General features: G+C 44.5%; 2 protein-coding genes across 3 annotated transcripts; one reads left to right on the forward strand and one right to left on the reverse strand.

The window, feature by feature from the left end:
• Nucleotides 1–127: 127 nt before the first annotated feature.
• On the reverse strand, nt 128–5,834 carry LOC4327468 (probable methyltransferase PMT11). The gene is made up of 9 exons (XM_015787662.3): nt 5,009–5,834; nt 4,140–4,289; nt 3,785–4,055; nt 3,328–3,438; nt 2,540–2,699; nt 1,832–2,089; nt 1,311–1,433; nt 874–951; nt 128–599 (listed from the first exon to the last, which is right to left on the reverse strand). The coding sequence occupies exons 1-9, from the start codon at nt 5,714–5,716 to the stop codon at nt 395–397; spliced, it is 2,064 nt and encodes a 687-aa protein (XP_015643148.1). The 5' UTR covers nt 5,717–5,834; the 3' UTR covers nt 128–394.
• Nucleotides 5,835–11,502: 5,668 nt separating this feature from the next.
• Nucleotides 11,503–17,079, forward strand: LOC4327469 (ultraviolet-B receptor UVR8). Of its 2 annotated transcripts, none has more exons than XM_015762710.3 (11): nt 11,503–11,964; nt 12,816–12,889; nt 12,974–13,058; nt 13,156–13,281; nt 13,383–13,619; nt 13,707–13,949; nt 14,563–14,606; nt 15,088–15,270; nt 15,973–16,063; nt 16,585–16,628; nt 16,711–17,079. In XM_015762710.3, exons 1-11 carry the CDS (start codon nt 11,685–11,687, stop codon nt 16,831–16,833), a joined length of 1,530 nt encoding a protein of 509 aa, XP_015618196.1. In that variant the 5' UTR covers nt 11,503–11,684; the 3' UTR covers nt 16,834–17,079. The 2 variants fall into 2 exon arrangements, with proteins under 2 accessions (XP_015618196.1, XP_015618203.1); XM_015762717.3 differs by having other exon boundaries at nt 13,713–13,949.
• Nucleotides 17,080–17,174: the final 95 nt, after the last annotated feature.

The following is a 17,174-nucleotide window of genomic DNA, read 5'->3' on the forward strand; positions in this document are numbered from 1 at the left end:
AGAACCCATTGCCTCTCGAGTCCGTATATTTGGCCCATACAAGTAACAGCTTTCGCTTCAGCAGAAGCTCCGATCTGCAAGATGGAAGAAAGAAAGAGACAGTTGCCCGCTTTCATCAGACTATAGATGTCACTCAAAAACCTTCCTAACTCCTATTCATAATTACTGTTGTGTGGATGATACAACAAAAACAAGCCAATCGTTAGGGGCTACATCAGTCGTTGTACAAACGAATGACGAATCAAATTGATTAGTTACAACTTTGGCATTCACCTATCCCTATGTATTGAAACAGATGTCAATCTCCAGTCCGTAGTAGCTGTGGTAGTCAGTTCAAAAGGCTCCGGAAAACAAAACCAGGGCTCGCATCATTGCTCTGGACCAGCCTGATCGGCTAACGCACCATCGGCTTGTCGCACATCAAAACCTTCCTGCTAGCATACGGGCCTTCTGCGGTGTCACGCATGATGGATCGCCATCCCATGGCGGTTGTTATCTCTTTGACATCCTGTACAACTTGTTTTAGGTCACGAATGTAAGCCCTACCGCCTGGTCTGAGTATTCGATCCATCTCCAGCAAGATACTTGAGATGTTACATCTGGTAACAACAGAGATACTACAGTTAGACGCACTGTTTATCCAGAACTCAGTGGTATCTTTAGCAGCATAGTCAAGAACGTAGAAAGGAATGAGCATGAATACTATTTTTGTATCTTGCAATGTATCGATAAAGCATGAGATCACCTGTTCAGCTATTTTTATAGTCACATTGTTGGGGCACATAAGTGTGGATATTTCTTTAGGCACACAGGTGTTTGGGAGAAAAATAAACAGGAACATAACTCGAATTTAATTATCAAAAGAACTGCTACCTTTTCTGTTCCTTCGAGAATAGGCTAAACGCATGGAGCAGATCATATGTCCTTGGATATGTATCAAATGGTTCACACCTGTCGATAAGGAAGGCACAAAAATGGCAGCATGAGCAATATTTAAAGGTAAAATTTTGTAGATTTAGTTTAATAACACCAAATATCTAATCACCACTGCTTAGAAACAAACATTGATATCTAAATAAACAAGAAACACGTCAATGAGAAGCATTATAATCAAACTGTTGACCACTGGAGTTCAAGTTCGACAAGAACACGGGGCAAGGAGAAAGAAGATGCAAGTGACCACTATTCACTAGTATGCTCTATTAAGAACATTACGGGTTGCAGTACAATATAATTCAGGAGGAACATTTATAAATTATAAATAGAACAAAAACCCTAATAAGAGAGCCACAGAATATAAAAATGCATACCAGTCATGAGCCACTCCAAGAAGTCCCCGGTCATAGATTACAGGCAGTGTGTTTGGCTCACTAACAGGAACAACATTCATCACCCAGCAATCAAGTTTACGATTAATCAATGCAGCTGCAAACCTGCATAAAAAATTAGCAAGCAAAATGAGATATTGCGCAAAACAGAATATATCACGCACCAAACAGAAAATAAGTCCAATTTATTTTGTCTTTGTGAGAACCTCTGTAACCTAGTATAGTAGTGTCAGAGCAGAAGGTTACTACGGTTGAAATAACTAAGTGGCATAGAATCTATGTACAATAAGTGTCCAAAGAAAACAGATGACATATTACTAATATCAACTTATCAACGACATAAGCAGATTTGTGATCCACTAGACCTCCAAGTCATTGTATATATTTTATCAACATCTGTACTTAAAGGCATGGAAATCGGATACTAATCAATGTCTGAGGTAATTTGAAATGGAAAGAGAATGGACAGAGTGAAGAAAAGGCCTTAAAGAAAGATAAAATACCCTCCAAATCCAGCCCTCATGTCCAATACATTCCGGAGTTTGAACTTTCTCCACTTAAAAACACGAATATAACCTTCAACAATGTCATCCCAAAATTTGGTTTCTGCTTTGAAAAGCTCCTTCTTTGATGAGTGTGCATCCATTTCAACACCTTCAAGCCTTTTTGGTGGCTCCATTAAACGTGCAGGCCATGGAAAGGGAGTCAGCCCATCACCGTTTTCAGGAAGCCGGCTGATACATGCTTTCAGATTGACATACCTGAAAGAGAAATAGAACATAAAGAATAGCACAAAAAAGATTCATGCCAAATAAAACATAACAGCAGTACAACAGTCCAATCAAACAGTAGCTAAGGCCTCTGAATGATGTAGTATAATCTACATAACCAGAAAAATGAATAGCCATTATCACAGATTTTGTTGATAATATGCTTTGCATTTATGAGGTTTTAATGGTGAATGGTTTAACAGATCTAACCAATGATGATGCAAAAAGAAAACATTATTGCCATCTAGCCCATCATAAATCAATGATATTAAAATATTATATAGACAAACTGTAGTGAATGGTGATGTATTTTTATGGTCCAATAGCACATGTGACTGTTAAAATTTTATCCAATACGATTGCAGCCAGAAAGACATAGATTTAGAATGGTACATTGAGGTTTCATCAATAAAAACAGGACAAAATGAGGTCGAAACATACCAGACATCATCTGGATTATCATCAGGATCACAAAGTGCAGGTTTGACCCCAGGGTCACGGTTCATGTAGCATGAGTTATTTAATGGTTTCCTCCACATAGCAATATATCCCTCTTTCTTCACAAGCTCCCAACAGAGTCTTGCAGTGAAGTCTTCCATCTCTACACATAATTTTGTTCACAAGCAATTCTTTCAAAACAAACCAAAAAAAGCACTTCATTCAAAGTAAGCCTGTCAAACCAATATATTATGTAATCCTGATAAAAACCATGCAATACATTCATATTTCTAGACATGATACATCATAACAAAAATCTGCAGCTTTAGTTGGTTTCTAGAAATGAAAAGAATTTGTAGTTTAGCTTTGCATTTACTTTACTTCACGTGGAAGAATGCCTCAGGCTTGCCATGGATTTAATCTGGAGATCCATGCATATTAAACATTTTGCATTAATTTTTTTCTTCAAATTACTGTGTATACATAACCATATGAATCACTCCAGATATCGTAAAATTTGACATATGTCATTCCAGACCATAATAGGAGGTTGATTCAAACTTCAAAGCATATGAAACATAATGCTGATACACAACACAATAAACAAGGAAAGAACGGCAATGCATGAATGAGGAATAAAAGAGCAGCTGTCATAAATCTAAAAATGCAAACGACAAGAACAAATATGAATTCGTCATGTGGGAAAATACCAACAGAATAAATGAAAGACTAGTGTGTTTCCCCCACAATGGAACAAAAATTACTAGGGGTACATAGGAAATAATGCATACCTTTCCATGCTTCTTGCTGAGCCTCTTCATGCTTATAAACAGGCTGTGCTGCCCAAGCAAAATAACCGCCGGCTCTGAGCATTCTATTAACCTCCAGAAGCAGGATTCCATCTTTAAAGTGGCAAATCATGGCAACAAAAGTTAAGCAAATTGGAAGTCAGGGTGCTACAAAAAACAGTTATCTTTGTGTTGATATTTTGTTGAAAACAATCATTGGATGAAAAAGCGTCTTCACGTGCTAAAAATAACACACTATCTTTGCAATGTTTGAGTGCCTTGAGCATGTCTATTTTTCTAATAAAGGAACTTCCAGTCATTATTTGAATAAAATATTTTTCTTATGCCGTAGGAATGAATTCAGACTAGCTCCTTAAATACTCCTTAAATATGTTGCCTTTGCTCAAACGCATAACTAAGAAAAAAAAAGGTAGAACTTTACATCAAAGTGAGTGCTCACCATCGTGGGTCCAATTTATTCGGCAGCGTGAACAATGGATTAAGTCAAATGCTTGACTGGGATATAGTAATCGGTGTGTCGCAAATGCTGCTGCCATTGCAGGCACACCACGCTCAAGAGCAAACTGTATCTGATTCTCATGAACGTCTTTGGGAGCTATGGATAATGTCAACACATCACGTGAAAGTAAGTATGCACCAAAACTTGCTACTCCACAGCCAACATCCAGGGCAACTCTAGTGTGAGAGCCAAATGCAATATCTGGTACCATCTGGATGAACAGAGAGACAGGTGGTGCTACTGAGAGTCAGCAACATGATAAAATTTTCATCAGATAAAAGTACAATCAGCATACTTGAGAAATCTGATCCAGGTATTGATTTGCTCCATGGATAAATTGAGTTCCTCCTCCAGGAAATCTAAATTTATCCTTAGCTTTACTAATCCAATTCTGCCCTCCTTTGTCATCAACCAACCGCGTGTGAGGTACATTGCTAAACCATACCTGCAATTCATCAAAGTGTGTTATAGAAACTCCTTTACCTGAACCCAGAGGTCTTTGAAAAATTAAACCAAATCAGTTGGTTATACTCCCTCCATTTCATAATATAAGGCACAACTACTTTTTTCAGATATTTCATAATATGAGGTGTGCATGCATGCATGCAATTAAATAGCACCTCCTCTCTATTCAATTATTATATTTAAATCCTCCACACTCAAGATCTCTAATTCTATTGGGTGCATGCATTGCATTTGTTACGGTGATCCAAACTAGGAGGTGATCGTAATTGTTTCTTGGTCTTTGGGTTAAGGGTGGTTATGCCTTATATTTTGGAATTTTGGAATGGAGGGAGTATTTAATTTTGCATTAAATAAAATGCTGTACTTCAAATGCTGCTTCATCATGCTCTAGTTAATTTGAATTCATACTTCATACTGATGGCAGAATCAGAAGACATCTCCTCTACTTAGCAAACAGAAAACCCAGTATGAGCTTGCTACAATGCTAGTAATAACCCACAAAATCAAACACTACCCCATGTTCCACGTTCGGAAAATCCAAAGGCAATCCATCAATTTTTGAATACCTTGCATGTTATACTCGATGCCTAGTACTATAGGGCATAGAGTTATACACTGAAGAATTGTATGCATCACACTATCAAAACTTTTGTTTACAGCACACTGTCAAAATGTGAAAGAGAGAACACCAATGCGCACCTCATCTCTGCTCCGAGGCCAAGGAATGGGTGCCTTATACCCCTTGGGTGCCGGCACGAGGCAGCTCAGACCCTTGTCCTTGGCAGGGCAGTGCCGCTCGAACCGCTCGCCACGCTCCGTCGAGGGCAGCCTCCTGATCTCTTCCTCGTTGTCGAGGCAGGGTATGTACTCCCTCATGCTCTCAGGACAAACCGGGAACCTCCCAATCCGAACCCTGCTCCCGACGGCGGGGCCCGCGTCGGTCGGCTCCTGCGGCAGGGCCTCGTCGGTGGCGGCCAGATCGGTGTCGTTGGCGCCGCCGACGACGACGTCGAAGTCGTCGCGCATCGCGCCGTCCTCGCCGACGATGCCGAGGCGGGCGGGAGGGGGAGGGGGGCGGAGGGGAGGAGGAGGCGGCGGCAGCGAAGGTGGGGGCGAGGCATTGGCAGTAGGAGAAGCAGGCGGCGTGGAGGCGGCAGGGGTGGGGATCAGGGAGGGGTCGAAGGAGAGGTTGGCGTTGGGGGAGACGGCGACGGAAGGGGAGCCGGTGGAGAGGAGCGGCGAGGAGGAGGAGGAGGCGGTGGAGGAGAAGAAGAGCAGGCGCGGGGAGGAGTCGGACCAGTGGTAGCCGACGAGGAAGGCGGCGGCGCAGGCGAAGGCGAGGGCCGCAGCGCGGAGGACGCGCGGGCCGCAGAGCAGGTCGGCGCCGTGCGCGCCCAGGGGCTTCATGCTCGCCTCGCCTCGCCTCGCGTCGCGTCGCGTCGCGGTGCGGAGAGCGGTCGGCGCGGCGGTGCCTTGCCGATGCGGGAGGGATGGGATCGTGCACTGCCGGGGACTGAACTGAACTGAGGGGCACTGCTCTGTTATTTTTCACTTGAAAAATCTATCCCCTTCTTGGAGTACTACTGTATAATAATAATTCTTCCAAGTGGGTCCTCTTTGTCAGTGGACGCCCGGGACACCGGCGAATTGAAGTCGGCTTTGCCGTCGCTTCTACCGACCTCGCCGCCGTCGATCGTCGCCTCGTCGGTGAAGGATGGGAAAATGGGTATTTTTGGATCTGGGCTATGAAATTCTCGTTTTCTGCGAGAGAGAGTATTGCTCCTGAAATGGGTGAGCAGGCCTAGAAATGTTGGGCTGGGCAATGAGCAAGAATTTGGAAAAAGTAAACTGAAGGTCCCTAACGCATCCCTCAACTTACAAAACCAGTGCAAACTAGATCCCTCGGTAGTTTTGACTCTGTGTGTTGTCCGACGTGCGCTGACTCGGTGTGGGACCCACATCGGTCTCTTCTTCCCCTCCTCTCCAACTCGCTTCCTCTCCTCTCCTCATACTCTCTCTTCTCTGTATCTATCCACTCTGTCCCATGGGAGCAGCCGAGCAGAGGGGAGCGGAGTAGGTGGAGCAGCGACGCACGAAGCCGGCGGGCGGAGTGGGGCGACGGTGGTGCGTGAAGCCAACGAGGCGGCGACGGGCGAAGAAGGCAGGTGAAATAGGGTGACGGCAGGCGGGGTGGGGCGGAGCGGGATGGCGGCAAGCGGAGCAGCCAGGCGAAGTGGGACAACGGCACACAAAGCTGACAGGGTGACGGTGGGCGAAGCAGGCAGGCGAAGTGGAGCAATCTGTCGCCGGTGCCGATCTCCACAGCTTCGGCGCCCCCCCCCCCCCCCAACTCCCTCTGTCGTCATCATCGTGCCTCCTCCACCGAGCTCCACTCTCGCTGCGGCTGCCGTTCCCGCTTTCCCACCTGCTTCCTGCCGCCGCCAGACGACAACGACGGGTTCGACGAGGAAGAGGATGTGCACCACTTCTTCCTCTTTCATGTCTCCTCCATCTTCATGCCACTGTCCTCTCGCCACATCTGTCGCTACCGTATCATGCGGGCCCCTCCTCTTCTCCTCACTCCCGCCGCACGCCAAGCTCCTCACCCTCCCCTCCCCCCTTCCAACCGCCACACCCCTCCCGGCGCGGCCTCTGCCACTTCGTCGACCTCGACTCCTTCTCGGGAGCGTTGCTCGTCGCGTCGTCCCCGCCCTTCTTGGCGCCCTCCAACCTGCTTGCTGTCCTCTGCACCCCGTCTCCGCCGTCCTCCGCACCGCCCTCTGACCTCGACGGCGTCCTCACCAAGGGCAGCGGCTCGCCGCGCTATCCCCTCGCCATGGGCAGAGGAAATGGGACCCACTACCCGCGCCCAGCTGCTCCCCCACTACTTGTGCCCGCCGGCCCCCACTCACACGCAGCTGCTCCCTTCCCTCCCTCCCCCCAACCGCCCGTGGAGAGAAGAGGAGAGAGGAAGAGAGGTGGAGAGGAGAGGGGAAGAAGAGGCTAACATGCGGGGCCCACGCTGGGTGAGCTGCCACATCGGACAAAACCTGAGTCAAAACCACAGAGGGATCTAGTTTGCACTGGTTTCGTAAGTTAGGGGACACGTTGTATCTGGTTTTACGGTTTAAGGATGATTTTGTAACTTGATGGCAAGTTGTGAGACCTTGGGTGTACTTTTTCCCAAGAATTTTGTGTTCCTTTGATCATACTGGACCTGAGTAAAGCTAAGCCTGCATGGACGTTTTTATGTTTGGGCTGTCCTTGAGGTTGGGTTTGGCCCGTTAAAAGAGCGGTATAATGGGCTTCCAGCTATGCAGTGACCACAATGCGAGTTCTGAATTCTGGATTGCTCCGTGAACTGAAGTACTGCTGAACTGTGACTTGTCCTTGTGAGTTGTGAGAGATGCCTCCCACCGATTCCGATTATGTACATTGCTAACTTAACAATCCCTTGGTTTGAAGCGAAGAATATGGACAACACCGCTGATTTGCCAATTGTCATATACTATATTTTGCTGGTGGCAAACAACAGTTTTACGTGTTCCCTTTGTTACAACGCATCTTACTGAAAAGAGTGAACGCAGTCTTATTTTATGGCGGTCCTAATATCTTCCATTTTCTTGCCAAACATGCTTCTAAAGGAAGGCCTTTTTCCTATGTTATTGCAGTATTGCTACCTGAAGGATGGACACGTTTCCACGGTACATGAAGCACCACCCCATGTAGCATTCTAAAGGGAAAAGTTGCGATTTCTACGAGCAGTCTATCGGAAATTAAACAATCTCATGTAGCAAGAGTGCATGACGCATGTGGATGGTTACAAGAAATCAATAATGCGTCGTCGCATCCCGGGTCTCGCTATCGCGCGATGAATGAGAAAATCACAGGTGGTTGGTTGGTTGGTCGAGAAGCACGATACTAACAAACACAGCAACTCGACCACGGTGCGCCGTACGCTCACCACAGGAGAGGCATCACACGAACGATTTCATTCAGACACCGTGCGTGCACAACGGCTCATGATGGTTAGGCTCCCATATGGCGGGTGCGGGAGGCGAGTCAAGTCAAGTGCTCGAGCGAAAGCAAACGCGAACGGAGGAGGCAGTACACTGGCAGTGGCAGCAGAAGAACATCGTACGCCGGTCGCTTTCCCCTCCTCCCCCACCCGTCGCCGTCGCAGGAGAGGACAAGTGTGACCAACTGGTGACACCCACAGGCACGTTTACCTGTTACCGCAAGAGAGACGTTTTTTCCTCGCACGGCACGCGTGCGCGTGACGTTTTTCTCCCACAACTGCTCGACTCGATCAAGATGACGGGGCTGCTTGCTGCTACAGTGTTGTTGACGCGGCCCCCTTTTTTTCGCTGCTGATTGATGCTTGCGCGGGGCGGGAAACTGAGGCTTCGTGAAGCTTCGAGACGTTGGCCACAAAGCGTCGCATCGCACGCAACCTGGCCCCCGCCACGAAGTGGGCCGATGGCGTCTTGGCGCATCGGCTGGCTGGCGGCCGCCGCTCGTGAGTCTCGTGGCCCCTCGAGCGGTCAAGCCACGGAGGGAGATAAGAAACTCATGATGCGTAGACGAGGTTCGTCACCGGAGCGTTCAGGGCCGAATAATAAACGAGCGCGCACCAAAGCCGGTGCACGGCTGCACGCTGGTCACACGTTCTCACCGCGAGCCTGTGTGTTTACCATTCGATCGGGTCATGTGTGGAGCCAAAAAATGGTTTCGATATTTAGAATATTATTTTAAGGATTAGTTTTACATAAGCAGCTATCTTTTACATTCTAACCCTTTCGAAAAACATATTTCAGAAATGGACGCAAAACTCTACACTAGATATTGTTGACGCCGAAGTTAAACCGCCCACGAGACAACCCACCCTAGTCTGATTGGCATGGGTGAAAAATGTTGTGCGCATAACGAACTACAGTATCGTGTGGATTTCTATTAAAAATATCATGAAATTTATGTATTCCAGACATATAAATCGCACATTAGTGCATATGCCTTTCAGATAAAACATGGTGTTATCAATCGGTGAATCTACTGCACGCCACAATTACGCTACTAAAAGTACTCTTTTATGTATTCATTTTTTTTTTTTGCAACTGGATATAGTTGAACTATTTAAGTTTTTTTTATGACAAAACCTACTTTCTCCGTTTCATATTATAAGACTTTATAGTATTTTTCACATTCATATATATATGTTAATAAACCTAGACATATATGTGTGTTTAGATTCATTAATATCTATATAAATATGGACAATGCTAAAAAGTCTTATAACCTGAAACAGAGGTAGTACTAACTAGATCTAAATTTTAGGCTTAGCACGAATGCTCATGTATACATCAGTAGAGAGACAGGTATGGTAACTTCTTCAGCCTTAAGATATCCCAACCGTCTTCCTCGTACGGGTAAGGTAAGGTGTACGTACGTGCGTCTATAGGGATGAGAGGTAACTCTGTTAATTTCAATCATTTTTTAAATATGTTGGTCCAATTTTTAGAGATGCTCATATGCGTAGAACGTGTGTGCATGTTTATAGAGATGAGTGTGTACATGTGTGTCCGTATATAGGCCTGGTTTAGTTCTCAATTTTTTCTTCAAACTTTCAACTTTTCTACCACATCAAAACTTTCATACACACACAAATTTCCAAATTTTCCATCATATCATTTCAATTTCAATCAAACTTCCAATTTTAGCGTGTACTAAACACGCCCTCTCCCTTATGCCTTTTGTTTTTTTTTCGTACGGTGTTTAAAATCACGATGGTCCAATGGTCCAGGATGTTCGAGCTACCAACATATTACATATAAGCATTTACTCCATTCAATAACCAGCTTTAGATGATATTGCATTCTTAAAAACTGCGAAATAAAACTCCCTACTAAAACTATCCTTATAATTATTTTCAACATTTATTCTATCATATACTCAACCAATCACAATAATTTTGTATTTGATTTATGTATATAACTTTTAACCTCAAATTAATCACTATTATTTATTATTTATAATTTTTTACCTCAAACAATCACAACTACTCGTATGTTTTTCTTATTTTATTTTTTTTGAAAATTGATAAAAGTAGCTAGTATAATATACTCCCACCGTTTCACAGTGTAAGTCATTCTAGCATTTCCCACATTCATATTGATGGAAGTAGACATACAGTTGTACTCCATCATATAGGAAAACAAATTGCCATTCCATCGGGAAAAGGCGGTTTAGAGCATGTACAATAGTCGGCTATAAGCCAGCTATAAACATATTTAAAAGAGACAAAGGAAGAGAGAGAAGAGCAGCGGGCTGCAGTACGGACTCCAAATCGTACAATGTGTATGACAGGTAGGACCATGTATTAATAGTGTAGTAAGCAACTATTGTATGAATTGGCTATAAATGATATGGAGCTAGTTGTTGGCTATACTATTAAACTTGCTCTTAGAGCAGGTACAATAGCAGGCTATAAGCTAGCTATAAACATATTTTAAAGAGATAAAGGAAGAGACAGAAAAGTAGCGGGCTACAGATCTGTAGCTGGCTGTAGCACGGACTCCAAGACGTAATGTGTGTATGACACAGGTGGGACCAGATATTAATATTATAGTAAGCAACTATTATATGAATTGGCTATTACATTGGCTATATATGATTTGAAGATAGTAGTGGCCTGTACTATTAAACTTGAGCAATTCTACGGTTCTTAAGAAGGTACCATGAGGTATCATTTTTTTCTATTGTAAATTTAGTACCTCTTGGTACCTAGATACTATGAGATACCAAAAATTTAGTATAAAATCTGATATCTCATATTACCTCCTCAAAAACTGTAGAATTGCTCATTAAACTTACTCTTAGGAAGGCTACCAGCAAATTTAATTGGTGGATGCGGCGCCGGGGAGTCAAATTGCAGCCGGCCACGTTTTCCCTGGCCGCGTCTCCTGGCTCCGACCCGCACGACGTGGCCTCTCCCACGGGCCGACACGTAGCCCCTCCAAGCCCTGGGCCTCAAACCTTTCCAGAAGCTTCCGGCCGTTTCCTGGCCAGGAATTCGCCGTCCCGATCCAGCGGCCCGCCGAGCGCCACGTGTCTGGGGCCCAGCCACGTCGGCATCCGACGTGGCGCCCCCGGCCCCGGAGAAACTGATACGCCCAAATCTCGCAGCTCACAGCCTCACGCTCGGAAAGCAAGTGGCCGCCGCTTCCCCACCCCAACCAAACCAACGCCTTCTCCTCCTCCTCCCCCCCGTGGCCGCCGCGAGGCGAGAGCGATCGAGACGGAGGCGGCGACGACGGCGACGGAGAAGGTAGCGGAGGAATCGGCGGCGGATACGGGGAGGACGGGTGCTCCCGAGGAGATGAACGGCCGCGGCGGCGGCGGAGGCGGAGGCGTGGGGGTGGTGGGAGCGGGAGGCGAGGAGCAGATGGAGATGGAGGAGGACGGCGCCGGGCTTCGCGCGCGGGTTTCTGCGGGGAGGAAGGAGCGGGTGGTGCTTATGTGGGGGTACCTCCCCGGCGTCTCGCCGCAGCGCTCCCCGCTGCTCGGGCCCGTACCCGTGAGGCTACCGGCCGCGGCGGGCGGCGATGGGTGGAGGGACGTATGCGGAGGCGGCTGCGGCTTCGCCATGGCCATCTCAGGTGACGTCCCGTGACTCTCCTTCTCATTGCTGTTCCGCTCGTGCTCCGTTGCTCTCGATTCGTTGGGTTTTTCGGGGTGGGCTGTGGTAGATCTACTGGAGTTGTCGACTCTTACAATTACCGTGGTGGATTGATGATAGTAATAGGTAGTGAATTTGGCGAAAATTTGCGAACAGATAGTATAGGACGGGTTTACGGGGCATTAATACTCGTGACGATTTTTTTTTACAGCTTGCATTTATTGGGCACATTTGAATTAGTTGATTGTGATGTACTTACATTTCAAGTGGAGGTCCAGTTTTGCACGACTTGGTGCGGCAAGTTTGAGCTCGGACTTGTCCTCTTGTTCCGATTGTGCTTTAGTTACAACCATTTCATAGCTGTGGGTGAATGTGTGAAATGGGGATTTGTTTGTCGAGAGCTATATAGTGAAAGAAGATGAATACACAGCTGAAATTTGTTAAATTAAGTGTATTTCTGAATTTTCTGAGACCTTATTCGTGTGATACCCAGAAACAACGATAAAAAATCGTGTGATCGAGGAGAGGTGAAAGAAGAACGTCATATCATGTTCTTAGTTGCCTCTAACATGATCACACGAGTGACCTTTTAATTCATTTTGTTCGGTTGACCGTGATGGGGAATTTGCATTCTTGTTGGCCGGCCCCACGAATTAATTTGATGTACCAAATCAGAGTGTTCGAATTAAAACTATTAGTTCAGGAGATTGTATGTGTTCAGACTCAACAATATGCCAATAGAAACGAGCTTTCTCTGAAAATTTCTGTAATCGGTTGCTCACCATGTTCAAGATAAATTTGATACTAAACTGGGGTTTTTATTTGGATCAGAGTCTGGTAAACTCCTCACTTGGGGTTCTGCTGATGATATGGGCCAAAGCTATGTGACTGCCGGGAAGCATGAGGTAAAAATGCTACCCGTATCTGTATTGATGCTTTATGCTCTCATCACTCGGAGATATTTCTAAGGACAATTTTGTACTTCTCAGGAAACTCCAGAAGCTTTTCCACTTCCTAGTGACGTGGCAATAGTGAGAGCTGATGCTGGATGGGCTCATTGTGTTGCAATAACTGGTATACTACTAGTTGAACACACATAGCGTACTTTAGGACAGCAAGAGCTCATAATTTTTGTGTTACTAGTAATTTCGTAAATGTCATACTGGACCAGATGAAGGGGATGTCTATACATGGGGTTGGAAAGAATGTGTTCCAACAGGAAGGGTCATTTCTGACCAATCTTCTGGTGGAACTTTGGAAAAAGATGAAAGACAGAGTGCGATTGCCGCTGACCAAGGTGGTGATGATTACTGCCTACCTTGTTTCATTTGTGCCTAAAAAGTATAAGCTTCTCTACATCAATTGTTTTCAGATATAACAAAGGCAACTCCATTACAGTGAGCCCCAGGTCGCAGGTGTCTAGGACAAGTAGCGGAGCAGCATCTGGTCCTTCTGAAAGTAGAGGTACTGATGATAGCACGAAGAGACGAAGGTTGTCTTCAACCAAACATGCACCCGAAAGTTCAACGTCCAGTGATGAAAACCTTTCAGCACCCCCTTGTGTAGTGACATTTAATACAGGAGTTAAAATAATGGCAGTAGCTGCTGGTGGTCGTCATACATTAGCACTATCAGGTAGCCTACATTTTGCACTAACACTATGGCACTACATTTGCTGGGCTAGGGAACTTTGCTGATTAAAACTAAATGTTTTCTCGAAAGCTTCAGATTTAGGCCAAGTATGGGGTTGGGGCTATGGAGGAGAAGGGCAACTAGGCCTGGGTTCTAGAATCCGGACTGTTTCCTCTCCACATCCTATCCCGTGCATTGAATCAGCATTGTACAGCAAAGATCGGCCAGCAGCTATGAAAGGAAACAAAAGTGCTGAAGTGCAGATTAGCAAAGTCATGGGAAATTGCGTGAAGGCCATTGCATGTGGGGGTCGCCACAGTGCTGTAGTAACAGGTAAGCCCTTTCTTTCAAGCTCACTCTGGGAACCTTTTATCCTACTTATTTAAAGTTGATGTCGATCATATATGATCTTAAGGTGGTATGTGTGAATACCTCAGTTGGGTCGGTTTTTTTCTTGTGGATGACAATACATACTTTCAAATTGGTAGTTCAGTTTGCTTTGGTACAGTATAAAGTAATGTTTTGTGATGTAGTATTACGAATTTACAAGAATGGACAACATGCTTTTTTTCATGTTTGTTTTCACATAGAAAATAGTTGGTGATTAGAGGCAACAAGGTGCATTGCTTGATTGGACCATATATTGTAGTTAACTTTTAAGTAACTACGATATTATGTATATGAGATTTTCTGTGTAAAATCACCAAAGAACATGTTCCAAAGAAGTTACTTTAAATCCAAGGATGTGCACAAAAGTCTAATAATCAAAACTGCAGATCTAGACGAGTTACATCTAGGAGGAATTTCAATTCAAACCAAAATATTAGCAACTGTTCAGCTCTGTTCATATCTTCTAGTGAATTCCAACCTGCTTTTACAACACATGGAACCCTAAATTCTAGTAAAAATTTTGGCCCTGCACTTTTAACAGCTAGTTCTTTTGCAGATTCAGGAGCACTACTTACATTTGGATGGGGACTGTACGGACAGGTTAGTGCTTCTACCATAGCATATCAGTTGGACCAAGCTTGTGTGAGATTTCAAAGCATCATTTGCATGACTAAACACATCCAAGTAGCTAGGAAAAGAAATATGTATTCAAGGGATGGAGAAGTGTATGATTTGTTTTGGGTAATCCATCTATGTATTCAACAAGATTAGGCATTGAAGAGTTGTTTGTACTTGCTTTCCGACTGAACAAGTACACAGCAAACTTATGCTACAATTTAATTTGGTTTACATGTGATATGTAGTTTCATTGAAAGTCTCTCTCTCTCTCTCTCTCTCTCTCTCTCTGTTTTCAACTTTGACATCTTCCATAACAATGGTGATGACAGTTCTTGCTCACTCACTTGACACTATTTTGGCATGGTATATATTAGATTTTTCCCCCATTTTGAAACCTATGAGTAGGAGCAACAAAAGTTCTGTTGCACTAGTGCTCTTAATTATTGTATAATTTATTCTTCAGTGTGGACAAGGAAACACAGATGATGTTTTAAGTCCAACGTGTGTATCGTCTATCCTGGGAGTCAAGATGCAAGACATTGGTGCAGGGCTGTGGCACACTGTATGCACATCTGTAGATGGCGATGTCTATTCCTTCGGAGGAAACCAGTTTGGGCAGCTGGGCACTGGTTCTGATCAAGCTGAGGTACAAATTCTATTGAGTAAAGTGCATTGGTGGTCCTTAAACTTGTAGGGTTGTGTCATATAGGTCCCTAAACTCTCGAAATGCATATCTAGATCCCAGAACTTGTCAAAGTGTCCCAAATCGACACATCCCCTCTAAGATCTACGTGGCGCTGATGTGGCATGCCATATGGACGTGACGTATCCTTTTCTTTTTTTCTTTTTTTCTTTTTCTTTTTTGTTTTCTTCTCATTCTTCTTTTTTTTCCCTTTCTTCTACTCGGGTCACAGAGAAAGGAGAAGAAAGGGAAAAAAGAGAAGAAAAAATAAAAAGGAAAAATTTTAAATGGGTCTCATTTGTAAATCAAAATGATGCCATGTCATGTCCGTGTGGCATGTCACATCAACGCCACGTAGGATACTGAAGAGTTTGTGGCGATTTGGGACTTAGATAACACACTATGACAAGTTTTGGGACTTAGATATGCATTTTGAGAGTTTAGGAACCTAGATGACATACCCCTACAAGTTTAAGGACCGCCCGTACACTTTACTCAATTCTATTCTTTTCGATGTTAATGGAGGTTAATTACATAAAGTAAGTTTAGGGAAAATAACTACAGTTAACATAATGATTGCCTCCCAAAATGGAGTTAGCTGTATGTGAGGTGCATGTTTACTCAGTAAGTGATAACCATAAGTATATTGCTTTTTTTTTTATGCAGACTGTACCAAAACTGGTAGATGCCTCAAGCTTGGAGAATAAGAATGCACGAGCTGTTTCTTGTGGAGCTCGTCATAGTGCAATAATAACTGGTACCTTTGACTGTACTAGTATTTTTCCCCTAGAAGGAATTTGCTATCCTATCTGTCTAATATAACTGCATATTAATAAAATGCTCTTCTCATGCTCATTTAAATCAAGGAAATATTTCTGGCAAGGGTTTGTTGAATAAACCCAATTATCCAAACAAGACCTTTAGGGTTTGTTGAAGAGGTAGAGATTATACTCGATCCCTTAGAAAGCCATGAGTATTTTAGTTTAATCTGTCTGCCAACCGAACGTACTGAGCCTAATCCCCATATAAGCAAGCCCTATTGAATCTTCCTAGATATTCTGATGTGTAATCATATTATGAGTCACTGTAGTTATTAGCGTATTATCAGTAACTTGTGCTTGGAAAGTTGGAATTCTACAATAAGCTGTTCCATGTGTGATTGAAGTACTTAAATTCTTGTTAATCTTTGGCCTCCCTGACAATTTGTTTAAACATGCCCGTAGAAAGTGCTGTTCCTGGTCTAACATCTACTGACAAAATGTGGTGACATTTATGCAGATGAAGGCGAGGTCTTCTGCTGGGGATGGAACAAGTACGGACAGGTGCGTATTTCAGCTCTGCACTTGGAGAAGAAAAACATTCACCGTTGCAGTTCTTTTTATAACTTTTGAGTTGCGCGTGCAGCTCGGTCTCGGCGATTCCATGGACAGAAACGTGCCTTGCAGTGTTCCTGTCGACGCATACCACCCACTGAATGTGTCGTGCGGTTGGTGGCACACCTTGGTGCTCGCGGAGTCCCCTACTTAAAACCTGACGGCGAACAAACTTCCCTAGTTGACAATTTTGTTAGGAGTTTGGTAGGCTTTCATCAAGGTGCGGCCGTGTTGCATTTCGTGTATATACATGGCAGTGCATGCAGATATGGTGTATTCATTCTTTCCGGTGCGCTCTTCAACGGGCAACGTACACAAGCTTGTATCGCACCGCGTATACAGTTGGGTAGGAATGGCTGTAAGGCCTGTGCTTGAAAGTGCATGCGGTGATGACTGTGTCCATGCTTCGTCTTGCATTTTCCAGTTGCTATATGCAGACGAAATTAACCGGTTGCTATATGCAGACGAAATTAACCGGAACGCTGATTACGCTAG

The sequence above is a fragment of the Oryza sativa genome, chromosome 1, assembly GCF_034140825.1.
Source record: "Oryza sativa Japonica Group chromosome 1, ASM3414082v1".
NCBI lineage: Eukaryota > Viridiplantae > Streptophyta > Magnoliopsida > Poales > Poaceae > Oryza > Oryza sativa.